The 14684-nt window shown below is 41.3% G+C and overlaps 1 protein-coding gene across 5 annotated transcripts in view; it reads left to right on the plus strand.

The window, feature by feature from the left end:
* The first annotated feature begins 11087 nt into the window (after nt 1-11087).
* The window catches only part of wdr19 (WD repeat domain 19), a 164002-nt gene continuing 160405 nt past the window's right edge, over nt 11088-14684 (plus strand). For 4 of the 5 annotated variants that reach the window (XR_011960181.1, XM_072567762.1, XM_072567791.1 and 1 more), the window contains exon 1: nt 11088-11166. Coding sequence is in view for 3 of the 5 variants with exons in the window: in XM_072567762.1 (XP_072423863.1) it covers nt 11161-11166 (6 nt within the window). In the remaining 2 variants the exon portion in view is untranslated. Of the gene's footprint in view, nt 11167-12893; nt 13040-14684 lie in introns of all 5 variants that reach the window. The other variant, XM_072567800.1, reaches the window with a different exon arrangement.

The raw sequence follows: 14684 nt of genomic DNA on the forward strand, positions 1-14684 counted from the left end.
CACATTCCAGACATGTGCGTTGTAGATAGTGGACAGGTACTGGGGAGCCAAGAAGTGAATTGTTCATTGCAAGTGATGCCAGATACTCATGATATTCACCCCATTTAGTGTGGTTTGGATCCGGTTCATGTTCCATCTGCTTGAAAAGTGTGTAATAGCATCTCTGAATAGGTTTATTTTTTAAAATTCTCAGGTATCATAGAAATGGTTAGCAACATGAAATTGGTGTCCTGCTTCTGGTACATCAATGGATTTGGGTGAATAGTGTATCGTGAACCATATGCTCATTTTTGCAGAATGTACATTTAGCCCTTTGTTCCTTTTACAAATTAATTCCACAATTCCCTCCTTTATAGTCAGTTTCTTTGAATATCAATCAAGAGGTGTGATGACCTTTAATATTCTGTTTGATAGTCCATCTTGCTGCCTTGCTCTCTTATGATATCCTTTTAAAGTTTTTTTTGTATGTGGAGCAATTTCTTCCCCTTCACCTTTAAACAATAATTATTATGAGGGAGGCCATCTTCAAATTCATTTATAAATACTACAACAAATAAATAAATAAGGATAGCTGCCATTCCATAATCATTAGTTATTAAATCCTCTTTGGCAATCCTTAGGGAGTCTGCCTGCTCCATTTAGGATAGCAGGATAGGAACATAGAAGCTGGAGTAGACCATTCAGCTCTCAAACCTGATTTATCATTCTAGATTGCGTTTGATCATTTACCTCAATGCTATATTCCTGCACTATCCCCAAGCCCTTTGATGACATTAGTAACCAGACATCTATCTATCTCTGTCTTGAACTTATTCCAAAGGTTTATCACCCTCTATTTAAAGAGATTCCTTCTCAAATCATTCTAATTCAGATGGATTTTATTCTGAAACTATATCCCCTTCGTCTAGACCCCACAACCAGGCACTACGTCCCTTTAAGAAGTTTGCAAATTCCTAAGATTATCTTTTTTTTTAAATCCAGAGAATACAGGCCCAGTCTCCTGCAAAGACAGAGCTACCATTGCAGCAATCAGCCTGGTGAACCTCTGCTACAATTCCTATTTAACAAGTTACATCCTTCTTTATACAGGAAAACATGAGTGCGCACACTATTCCGCGGGGAATATCACAAGTTTTCTATACAACTGAAGCACAATTTCTTTGTTTCTCCACTCAAATCCTCTTGCAACAAAATCTTACACGCCATTTGCATTCCGAATTGCTTGTTGTACATGTATGCTAACTTTCAGTGACTTATGAACAAGTCTTAGGTCTGATTGGGCATCAACACTTTCCAATTTCTCACAATTTAAGAAATACTTGGCATGTTTATTCCTCTTACCAAAATGAAAAATCTCACATTTATCTCATATTGTACTCCATCTGCCATGCTCTTACCCACTCACCCAGCCTGACTAAATCCCCTTGAAGCTACTTTGCATCCTCCTCATAACTAACATTTGCACCATGTTTTCTTTTGTCTGCAAGCTTAGAAGTATTACATTTGGCCTCCACATCCAAATCATTGGTATAGATTGTGAATAGCTGGGGCCAAGCATTGATCTTTGTAGTATCCACTTCTCATGAATGCCAATTTGAGAATGACCCATTTATTCTTCGTCACTGCTTCCTGTCTGTTAGCCAGTCTTCATACATGCTTTAATTTTGTTTACTAACCTCACGTGGAACTTTCTGAAAATTCAAATACTCTACATCCATTGGTTCACCTTATTGACTCTACGAGTAACATCCCCAAAAAACTCTTAGCCGCTTTGATTTTCCCCTTTATAAATCCATGCTAATTCTTTAATCAGAGAATTATATTCTAAAGATCCAATAATCACATCCTTCATAATTGTAATATTTCCCTTACTAATGACATCAGGCTAACAGATCTCTTCCTCCTTTCTTCAGCAATGGGAATACATTTGCAACCTTCCAATCTATAGGCACTACTGCAGAATTAAAAGAATTTTTAATAATGATCTCAAATGCATCCACTATCGCTGTAGTCATCTCTTTCAACACTGAAGGGTGATGGTCATCAGGTGCCAGAGATTTATTAACTTTCTGTGTCATGAATTTCTCCAATAACTAATTTCTTCCAGTTTCACCTTCTGACTAGACACTTGTCTCTTAATTATTTCAAAGAGACCTTCTGTGAAGACAGACACAAAGTACTTATTTAGCTTCTCTGCCATTTCTCTACTTCCCATTATAAATTCTTCCATTGCTATCTATAACAAACCCATATTTGTATTTGCTGATGTTTTCCATTTTATATAACTATAGAAGCTTTTACAATACATTTTGTGCTTCTATTTTACATTCGTATTCTATTCTATCAATTTATTTGTCCTCCTTTACTGAATTCTAAAATTCTCCCAATCCTCAGGCTTACAACTTTTGTAGCAACTTTATAAGCAGTTTCCTTTAACCTAATATTATCTTTAACTTGCCTTGTTAGCCATGACATTCTCACTTTTCCTGTTGGGTGTTTTTGCCTGAACAAATACATGAATATAAAAAAAAAGTTTCTGAAGTAGTCATTCAGTCCATCAAGCTTGCTCCTCCAATTGGTAAGATTATGTCTAAGCTATTTGATTTTTGAATTCCACCTTTCCATCTACCCATGATAACCCTCAATTCTCCTGTCCAACTTTTCTGTCCTAATATTATTCAATAACCCCCTCAACACTGCCGTCTAATGCAGACTTCCAGAGTTGCAAACCTTCTGAAAGAATAAAATCTATCCTCAGCTCTGACCTCAAAGGATAAACCCTAATTTTAAGAGTGCTCTGTAGTTCTGAACTTAACCACAAGAGGAAACATTCTTTCAATATCCACGTTGTCAAGGCCATTCAGGATCTCATACACTTCAGTCAAGTCACCTCTCAATCTTCTGAACTCCAGTGGATGCCAGTTCAGCCTATCAAACTAATCCTCATAAGATAACTTACTTATTTCAGGTATGAAGCTTGTAAACCACTCTGAATCATCTCCAATATATTGACATCCTTCCTTGAATCAGGGGGTGAAGATGTGGTCTCACCAATGCCCATTATAAATGAAGCATAACATGCTTACTTTAATGCTCAATTCCTCTTGTAATAAGGAGTAGCTACTATTAGCCACCTTGATTATGTCCTGCATGCACTGGATCACCTAAATTTCTTTGCAGCTCAGAATTCTGCAGTTGATCTCCACTTTTTATTCTGTCTATCAAAGTGGTAACTTCACATCTTTCCATATTAAACTCCATCTCCCAGATTTAATCTTATTTCTTTGTTCCTAAAATTTTGTACCTAGGTGCCTAAGATGATGCCGGGAATGGCAACTTTGCAAACTTTTCACTCGACTATTGTTTCCCTGTACTTGAGTACACGTGACAATAAAACCCATAATTCTAATTATGCCCATTCACTCAACTTATCTATATCAATCTGCAACTTTCGTTATGTCTTCCTCACAACATATGACCTATTTATCGTCATCTTCAAATTTACCTGCCATACTTTTGCTCTCCTCATCTAAGTCATTCATGTAAATTGTCAGAAGTTAAGGGTGTAGTGCAGAACTCTGCAGGACTCCACTCATAAGATCCTATTTACACATTCTTGCTTTTTGAAAACCATCCTTTAATTATTTAAAACCATTATCTACCTGCTGTCAAATCTTTTAATACATTTTTCTAATTTACCACAGTCAACTTCCTCCCCATACATGTCATTGGTTAGATTTAGGGCCCTTATTTCAGACTGAACAGCATATTTTTCAAATTTAATGGACAATTCTGTCATACAAGGGTCACTATTTATGATAAGTTCCTAATGTTGTCAATGGTTTTCACCAAATGTATAGATTACAAGATTTTTTTTAACATTTGTTAATGAGATACTAATCTCATTAACCCTTAACCTATTCAAATGTTATTCATGTTTAACCTTTCCAATTCCCATTCCTATTTTCAATAGTACTGATAGTTTATGTTTAATTTACAAGGTTTAAAACTTTATCCTTTGCATATTTCCCATTCTCGCCCACATTGATTCCTGCTTACTCCTCAGCACTTCTTATCTGAGGGAATATACATATTCTGCAGTCCCCTAATTATATCTGAATATATTCAATTTACTCTTTGAACATATTCCACAAAGTAATGAATGCCAATCCATCATTCTTAGCATTTTGTATATCCATAGAAAGTCTTATTTTAAGCTCCATCATCTTGAGGTCATTATTAACTAGATATCATGACTTTGACTACAATGGAACTAGGAACAGAAGCTTGTGCCTGGAATGTTGATTCTCCTGCTCCTCAGATGCTGCCTGACCTGCTGTGCTTTTTCAATGCCACCCTTTTCAACTGTGACTTCTCCAGCATCTGCAGTCCTCATTTTCTCCAAGGAACAGAATTAGACTATTCAGCATCTTGAACCTGTTTCAAAGTCATCCAATAGATGTCACTGATTCATCACAAGTATGCCAGAACTAACATAGTTTAAAGCACATGCCTTAATTTTGATCATAAACACCTTGCACACAACACAGATAACTGTATTTCATGGACCTAATTATTAAACATCTACCATGATTAAGTGAAAAAGTTTGCAGTTGTTCTCTTTCATCAAAATTTGGGATTCTGCCATGAATTTATCAGACATGGCACATCTTAATGCAGCTTCTAATTTCTTGTCCACCAGTTGTGGGAGGACTTTGATTTTATCAAGCAATTGCTAAGAATGTTTAACTAACAAATATGTGCCTGCAGTTTCCCTCCTTACCATCCAGAACACAGTTCATTCCCTTTGCTGAGACATACCTCACTACGTCTGTTCATTGTTGGTTTGGTTGCTTTCTTCTCTTGTCCTGGAACACTTATTCTGAATGATTAAATCAATTCCGCTGTCTGCTGTACTGTCCATATGCAGTTACTGGTGTTTCCATGATGCTCCAGTCAATATTTTTATCTGCGTTAGCTGACAACTAACAAGTGCGCATCAACATTTTTTAAAAATTTAATTTGTGGGATGTGGGCATCATTGGCTGGATCAGTATTTATTGCCCATATTTAATTTCCCAGACAGCAGTTTCAACTCAATCACATTGCTGTGGGTCTGGAGTCACATTTAAGCCAAATCAGGTAAGGATAGTAGATTTCCTCCCCTAAAAGACATTAGTGAACCAAATAGGTTTTTATGACAATCAAAAGTTTAATTTCAGATTTTTTAAAAATTCAAATTTCATCATCTACTATGGCAGAATGTGAATTCTTGTCTGTAAAACATGAGCCTGAGGTTCTGGATTCTTCATCTCATGACATTACCACTTTGCTATCTTTTCCAGAATTAAATCATGCATTTCCATAAAATAAGTTTGGGAATCTGCTTCTCATCTTACTACTTTATCATAAAATGTACACTTATGTAATGAGTATGAATATTGAGATCAATTTCCCAATGGTGATGCTTAATGTTCAGTTAACATATTGGATAACATTGAATTAGATCACATCCTATCTGTACCTCAGCACCACAATTCCCTGACAACTGTATAACAGGAAGTCTAGTATTAAACTGCACCTCCACACTTCATAGTTTTTATGACCATTTTGAGATATCATAAAAACAGAAATACTGTAATGTTCTGTATTAATCCTGAGACATTATGATCTGCATTACAATTGTTTTTGAAAGTGCTGCATTGAGAATAATCAAACACCATAATGTCATAACTTGAAATGCACTTTATTGATATCACACTCTCTACAGTTTTACTGTTTTAATTTATTTTTATCATAATGCAAAAGTATCACTTTATGTTCCATATGGTTAGGCAGCTGGATGGTTGACAGTATTGGGACTGTGTTCTGTCAAGATGTCAGTGAAACCGGTGGCAGGGTCTATGAATATTATTCATGTCAATGTGTTCCCATAAACTGGAAAAGACAGCAGCAAAGAGAAATGAGAACAAGAAATGATGGGAGCAGAGCAGTACCAGTTATGAAGAACACAAACCTGAAGACTGTCTAGAAGAACAGATACATGCAGGAGAGGAAGAAACTACATATGATAAAATGACAGGGAAGAATGAAGTAACAGCCAATTGGCAGGCCAGCAGGAGGATTATATCTAGATATACCTCATTCATTAATTTTGCTATATCCTTAAAGAATTTTAGCAAATTTATGCAGCATGACGTTTTAGTTTAATGAACAGCGTAGACTGGAATGGTGGCTGAGGACCATGTGGAATCTCTGATTATATGGGAATTGCTGAGGAACTTGAAATTAATGATAGACAATTTCCCTACTTCTAGAACACTCCTAAAAGGCCCCTTAAAGCCAGAAAATTTATAGGGTTTGGCCTCACTTAAGCTTCGTCATTCCGGAGGAATAGGTTAGGGGAGTAAAAATGCACTTTAACTGTTGGGTAACTATTAAACTGACTTCCAACTCATTACTGATCCTGCCCTCACTCAACTGCATCCCAGAACAGGACACTTCTGGACTGGACACACCCCTATCCCTTGACACAACACCCTCTCCCTGTGATCTGACACCTAGATGATACAAAGATAGGTGGAGTTGTGGACAGTGAGGAGGGCTGTTGTCGGCTGCAGAGGGACTTAGATAGGATGCAGAGCTGGGCTGAGGAGTGGCAGATGGAGTTCAACCCTGCCAAGTGTGAGGTTGTCCATTTTGGAAGAACAAATAAGAATGCGGAATACAGGGTTAATGGTAGGGTTCTTGGTCAGGTGGAGGAACAGAGGGATCTTGGGGTCTATGTACATAGATCTTTGAAGGTTGCCACTCAGGTGGATAGAGTTTGTAAGAAGGCCTATGGAGTATTATCGTTCATTAGCAGAGGGATTGAATTCAAGAGTCGTGAGGTGATGTTGCAGCTGTACAGGACTTTGGTTAGGCCACATTTGGAGTACTGTGTGCAGTTCTGGTCGCCTCACTTTAGGAAAGATGTGGAAGCTTTGGAGAGGGTGCAGAGAAGATTTACCAGGATGTTGCCTGGAATGGAGAGTTGGTCGTACGAGGATAGGTTGAGAGTTCTCGGCCTTTTCTCGTTGGAACGGCGAAGGATGAGGGGTGACTTGATCGAGGTTTATAAGATGATCAGAGGAATAGATAGAGTAGACAGTCAGAAACTTTTTCCCCGGGTACAACAGAGTGTTACAAGGGGACATAAATTTAAGGTGAAGGGTGGAAGGTATAGGGGAGATGTCAGGGGTGGGTTCTTTATCCAGAGAGTGGTGGGGGCATGGAATGCGCTGCCCGAGGGAGTGGTAGAGTCAGATTCATTGGCGACCTTTAAGCGGCATTTGGATAGGTACATGGATGGGTGCTTAATCTAGGATAGAAGTTCGGCACAACATCGTGGGCCGAAGGGCCTGTTCTGTGCTGTATTGTTCTATGTTCTATGTTCTAACCCTCCACTCCACCCTGACCAAATCTTGCAGAAACTGACAATCCTCTGATCTAACATGATCCTCTCAACATGATCCACCTGACCCTGGCTGATCCCAACCCAACCTAACCCCCAGCCACATCCTGCCACACTGGACCCTCCAACCTATTTTAAACAGACATTCACTTACTTGTCATCCTATCCACCTGGCACCCATTTGTCGTCCCAATCTTGTTCCCTCATTTACCTTAAATGCTTACTGGTTCTTCACATGCTGGACATTTAAACTTACTGCTTTAAAAGAGGCCATGATTTCAACAAAAGATCTTTTGCACTATTGGATTCATGAATCCCTGGACAAGTTCATAACAGGACGCCTTGTCCAGGAATCTCCAGTGCAGAAGTAATTTAAAGGTAAGTACATAATGTTTTATCTGATCTTTGTTAGACATAGGGGCCAGAAACTTGTAGAAATCCAAGCAATATGGGCTATGGTGGGGTTTGTGGTCGACAAGCAGGAGGCTGGAAGAACACATCCAGCCAGGCAGCATCAGGAGGTGGAGAAGTCAACGTTTTGGGTATAACCCTTCTTCAGGACTGGGGTGAGTGTAAGGGGAGCTGCAAATTAAGGGGTGGGGGAGTGATAGAGGGTTTTGGGTGGGGAGAGGGGTAGGGCGGTGAGGTAAGCACAGGTGAACACAGGTAGAGGGTATGACCTGGTTGGTCGATGGGAGGAATGAACCCAGTTGGCAGCTGGAAGGAAGGGTCGAACAGAGGAATGAAAGGGAGGGGGAAGGGCTGGAAAGGGAGTCGGAGGATGGGAAGGGAGGTTATTTGAAATTGGAGAACTCAATGTTGAGTCCTCCAGGCTGCAGGCTGCCCAAGTGGAAGATAAGGTGTTGTTCCTCCAATTTGCGGTCTGATTCGTCATGGCAATGGAGGAGGCCGAGGATGGTCATGTCGGAAAGGGAGTGTGAAGGGGAATTAAAATGGGTGGTGACTGAGAGGTCCAGTTGGCCCCTGCGGGTCCAGCTGAGATGCTCGGCGAAACATTCCCTAAATTTATGTTTGGTCTCACCGATGTAGAGAAGACCACATCAGAAGCACTGGATACAGTAAACTAGATTGGAGAGGCAGGTAAACCTCTGTCTCACCAAGAAGGGCTGTCTGGGGCCTTGGATGGAGATGAAGGGGGACGGTGGTGGGTTGGCAAGTTTTGCGTCTTTTATGGTTGCAGAGGGAAAGTATCTGAGGGGTTCATGGTTGGCGGGGGAGTGGGGTTGGTGGGAAGAGTGGCATGAAGCAAGGACTGGCGAAGGGAATGGTGCTCCTCTCTTCCATTCCTCTGATCAACCCTTCCTTCCAGCTACCAACTGGATTCATTCCTCCCATCGACCAACCAAGTCGTACCCTCTACCTATATTCATCTATGCCTACCTCGCCATCCTCCTCCTCTCCACATCCAAAACCCTCCCTCACCCCTTTATTTGCAGCTCCCCTTACACCTACCTGCAGGCCTGAAGGGTTATACCTGAAATGTTGAATTCTCCACCTCCTGATGCTGTCTGGCTTGTTGTATTCTTCCAGCCTCCTGCTTGTCTCCTTCACCCTGACCTCAAATTCACCTGGACCATCTTGGACACCTACCTCCCCTACCTGGACCTTTCCATCTCCACCATTGCCTGACCTTTACCATCCTGGGACCCTGCAACCACACAGGATCAATGTGGATTTCTCCAGTTTCCTCATTTCCCCTCCCTGATATTATCCCAGTCACAAGCCTCCAACTCGGTACTGCCCTCATGAACTGTTCATCACCTTTCCCATCTATCTGCTTCACACTCCTCTCTGACCTATCACCTTCTCCCTCACTTTCATCTACATATCACATTCTCAGCTACCTTGCCTCTCCAACCCCAACCCCCACCCCATTTATCTCTCAGCCTCCGGCCTACAAGCCTCATTCCTGATGAAGGGCTAATGCCCAAAATGTTGATTCTCCTGCTTCTCTGATGCTGTTTGACATGCTGTGCTTTTCCAGCACCACACTCTTGACTCTAATCTCTAGCACCTGCAGTCCTCACTTTCTCCTGCTTGTCTACTTTGGATTCCAGCATCTGAGATTTTTTTGTGTCTAACTATGGTGAGATTTGTGGCAAAATCAGACAGAATTCCATCTTTTGCTGAGCAAGAAGTTGAGTTTCTCACTAGACAGTTTTGAGTTTTTAATTGTTTGTTAAACACTTTGTTAAAGACCCAATTTTCTTTTTTTATTCATTCACAGGGTGTAGGTATCGCTGGCTAGCCCAGCATTTATTGCCTGTTCCTAATTGCCCAGAGGGCAGTTAAAAGTCAATAATGTTGCTTTGAGTCTGGAGTCACATATAGGCCAGACAACGTAAGGAAGGCAGCTTCCTTCCCTGAAGGACATTATTGAACCACATTGGTTTTTCTGACTGGAAAAAAGAATGTGATATTACGAGAAAGGGTGCAAGAGATTCAGTATAATACTGCCTAGGCTGGAGAAATTCAGCTTTGAAGTTATTTTCCTTATAGCAGAGAAGGCTTAGGGGAGAGCTGATTGAGGTGTACAAAGTTACAGTAGATGGAGAGAAAGGTAAATAGTGGGCGGTTCAGAGAGGATTTGAGGAAAATTTATTTTCACCCAGTGGGTTCCCAGAACTCACTGCGTAAAGGGTGATAGAGATAGGAATCTTGAGGACATTTAAGAATTATTTAGATGAATGTTTGAAACACCATAGTGTATAAGGCTATGAACCAAGTGCTAGAAAAAGAGATTATAAAAGATGGAGTTTTGAAGACTGGTGTGAACATGGCTGAAGCATCTCTTTCCTTGTCATAAAAACTGAATAATAACATTAGCTAAGGGTTCTGGACACTAGTCCAGTGACATTACCACTAGGTTATCACCTTCCCCTTGCTGAGTCTAGTTAACAATGGTAGAGGGTGAACCACTAGTTAGTCTTAACGAAAAGAAACACTTGTTTTAACAAGCTATAGTTCATTGCATGGTAGCAACATAAACAATTATATTGGTTGGTTAGACGTGACTAGGGTAAAGGGCTCTTGTGACACTGGTAGTGCCCATCCTTCTGTGCCAGGAGGCCTGGGTTCAAGTCCCACCTGTTCTGGATGTGCCACATGTCTGGACAAGTTCATTTTAAAGACGTTTTGGATACTGACACATCTGTCTACATTGGGATCTGGAGCTAGACACCCCTTCCCTGTCGCGACTGTATGAACATCGTCAAGTTGGGTATGAGTTGAGGCAATCATCAATATTAATTGTTAAGAATCATTCCCTTATGGATGTTCCGTTCTCATCTCCCATTCCAATACTGTCTAGTGTGGGTCACATCAAACATGTTTACCTCCAATTTCGAGCCTAAACAGCGCCAACCAACAGGTAGAACAGAGCTGGTTCTGCAGCCTTTCTCCACGGATTATGACCTGCGTTAATTTTGCGGCCTTGATTTAGATTAGTACTCATTGGAGTTTTTTTTCAGAACAAGCAGCATCAAGTTCAAAGTAATATGTCTTGCAGACGTTCTCACTGGGACTGAGTCTGCGCAGTAACAAGGTGGTGACGGGTTCCGACGGTTGCCGTGGCGACTGGACGCCCCGCTGCGTTGCACTATGGGAAGGGGACGGTTTTGCTGCGCGTGCGTACATGGCCAGCGTGGCTGCCCTCGGAGAAGGTGTTAGCTGAAGAAAATAGAAAGATGAAGGTGAGAGAGGAGAGGAGGGGAGGGATGGAGGCTGCTCCGGTGTCATGACGTCCTCGGGTTGAGTGAGGTGTATTCGCGTTAACAATTTCGGCTTTGTTCCTTACTGTCACTGCTCTCGCTGGCTTGATACACCGCAGTTTGCAAAGGCCGCAGCTCCACTCTCGGTTACTATGGAAACGGAGTTGGCTGATCGATGGACCGTAGTCCCTGAACTCTCTCGACCCAGAAAATATTCCCCCTCAGGCGTGGAGATATTCCCTCCCCGAGTAAACGTTGCTGTAAATGTACTCCCACAGTGTTCACCACAAAACTATTAATACCAGGTTTCACTGGATTCTGCAAAGACTGTAGGCCCTGAGAGCGTTCAGCAATAGTACTGAAGATTTGTGCTCCAGAACTTGCTGCTTGCTTAGCCAAGCAATTCCAGTACAGTTTTAATACTGGCACTTGCTTGTAATGGGCAATCTTCACATTGACAATACATACACAAAAAGCAGGACAAATTCAACCTGGCCAATTGCTACCCCATTAGTCTACTCTTGATCATCAGTAAAGTGATGGGTGGTATCATTAACAACATAATCAATGAGCACTTATCAACAACCTGCTCAGTGATGTCCAATTTGGGTGCAAACATAAAGAAAAGAACTGAATTCCAGTAGTGAGGGTGACAGCTCTTGAAATCAAGACGATGTTTAATGGAGTGTGGCATCAGGAAGCCCTCTAAAATTCAAGTCACTGGGAGAAACTGCTCCATTAATTAGATGTATTCCTGGCACACAGGAAGATGTTTGTGATTGTCAGAGATCAGTCATCTCTGCTGGAGTTCCCAGGATAGTTTCTGGGCCCAACCATCTTTAGCTGCTTCATCAATAACCTTCCCTCTTTAATCAGGTGAGATGTGGGATGTTCACTGATGGTAGCAAACTTATGACTCCTCAGATACTGAAGCAGTCCATGTTCAAATGCAACAAGACCTGGACAGTATTTAGCAGCAAATTACTGCAGATGCTGGAATCTACACTGAAAACAACAAATGCTGGAGATCACAGCGAGTCGGACAGCATCTTTGGAGAGAATCAGAGCATCTACACTCAACATTAGCTTGTTCTGTCTCAATGGATGCTGTCTGATTTGCTGTGAAGCCAGCATGTGTTGTTTTCAAGACCTGGATAGTATTCAGGTTTGAACAGAAAAAGTGACAAGTAACATTCATGCCACGCAAATGCACGCAATGACCATCTCTTAAAAGAGACAATCCACTGACCATTATTTGATACTGAATGGAGTTACCGTCACTGAACCCCACATTATCAACATCCTTGGGGTTACCATTAATCAGAAACACAACTGGACAGACCATATAAATACAGTGGCAACAAAAGCAGGCTAGAGGCTAAGAATACTGCACTGAGTTACTCACTCACCTCCTAACTTCTCAAAATCTTCTACAAAGTCGGAAGTGTGATGGAATACTTCCCACTTTCCCAGATGAGTGTAGATCCAGCAATGCAAAAGAGGCATGGCACCATCTAGGCCAATCAGCCTGATTGTTTGGCACCATGTCTGGAAACACCTACTCCCTCACCACCAATGCTCAGTAGTAACAGTACAACATGTACTGCAGAACTTGGCCAAAGATCCTAAGACCGCACCTTCCATGCCTAAAAGCACCTTATTTAGCAGCATCTGTGAAGAAAAATCAGAGTTAACATTTCTGTTTCTAGACATGGTGCCAAACAATCAGGCTGATTTGTCCTGGATAGTGCCGTGCCTCGCTTGCATTGTTGGATCTGTACTCGTCTGGAAAAGTGGGAAGTATTCCATCACACTTCTGACTTGTGCCTTGTAGAAAGATTTTTTGAGACATTAGGTGAGTAACTCAGTGCAATATTCTTAACAAAGCTCAGCATAAGCTGGAAGAACAACAGCTCATTTGTCTGTTTGGAGACACTGCAGCTATCAATATCGAGTTCAATAACTTTAGGTCTTGAACTCTCCTGTGTCCTAGCCCCCATCCCCAAACACCAGGCCTTGTGATCACATTGTCTGCTATTATCCACAACCCATTGTTACCCATTAACAGGTATTCACCCTCCTAGCCAGATTGTTATCCTCTCCTTGGTCTGTCCAACTGTAGTGCTGTGTCTCATTGAACTCAATGCCCAGCTATTGTTTACTCCTTGCACCCCCCCCCCCCCCCCCCCCCCCCCCCCCACAGCATTAAAAACAATATTTTTCTAGCTACCATCAGTTCTGAGGAAGCGTCACCATAACGTTAATTCTGATTTCTCTTCATAGTTGCTGCCAGACCTGCCGAGCTTTTCCAGCAATCTTTTTGTCTTTGTTTCTCATTTACAACATCCACAGTCTTTCCGGTTTTTACCATTTTTAATTTGGAAGGACAGTAGATACATAAGAACACCACCACTTGCAAGTTCTCTTCCAGTCCACTTACCAGACTTGGAAATATATCATCGTTCCTTCACTGTCGCTGGGGCATAAATTCTGGAATTCCCTTCCCAACAACATTGTGGCAGTACTTACTGCACACGGACAACAGCAGTTCAAGCAGGCAACTCATCGCCATCTTTTCAAGGGTAATAAGGTACAGCAATATGTTGAACAAGTTGATCAAAAAAAGACCCAAATCCCCACCACTTATCACACCCCCAAGGAAGAAGGAAACAGATCTTTTAGCCAAGCTGAATAACAGCTGGTTAGTTTGATCACATTGAGACAGAAGCACTGATAAGAATCGAAGAGAATTATCCTTGATCTTGCTTGTATTAAACCAGTGCAAGTTTTGACTTAGTCAAGTTTTGTTAGCAATTTCAAAATGTATCAATAATCTATCCATGATGAAAACAGCTTTTTTGCATCTCTGCCATATTGTTCATTGACCACCTTAACCATCCTTTGCAGGAGCTCTGCTTCCAGTACTAATGGATTCACTTTATTTCTCTTCTAAAACCTTCTGCTCACCTTAGGATTTCAATCTTTTTTTGTGCTCCAGTTTTCAAAATCTTTGCCACCTGTCCCAAGTCTTTCTCTTTCCTTATCATCACTATAATTGGCATCCTTTCATATGTGAGTGATGATGGGAATGCACCATCTGCTACACCTCTTTTGATAGCAGAACAATTCAGTTCTGGAAAGGCAAAGTCTGCCACGAGTGCTATACATGGAGTTGATTTTTGGTGATGGTGCAGGATGGTCCCTGCTAATTCCTTATTTGTAGATTGTGTTTGCTTTGGATGCTCTGAAACTACACGCTATGACGGTGATATATTACTGCTGTCGTTGATTTATTACTGCTGTCATTGGTGTTGTCCTGTGCATTGATCATCAGTTAAGTTTCTTGCTTATAACTGATGTTGATGCATTTATGTTACTTCTGGCAGCAGACTTGAAGCAGAGTTTTAGGAGCCCTGCTGGTTTTTTGGCACAGGCGACCTATCTGTATATTATATCACTCGGGTTGCAGTTATCTTCCATACTGAGTACTTTGGAAAGAA

The sequence above is a fragment of the Chiloscyllium punctatum genome, chromosome 1 (assembly GCF_047496795.1).
Source record: "Chiloscyllium punctatum isolate Juve2018m chromosome 1, sChiPun1.3, whole genome shotgun sequence".
Lineage (NCBI taxonomy): Eukaryota > Metazoa > Chordata > Chondrichthyes > Orectolobiformes > Hemiscylliidae > Chiloscyllium > Chiloscyllium punctatum.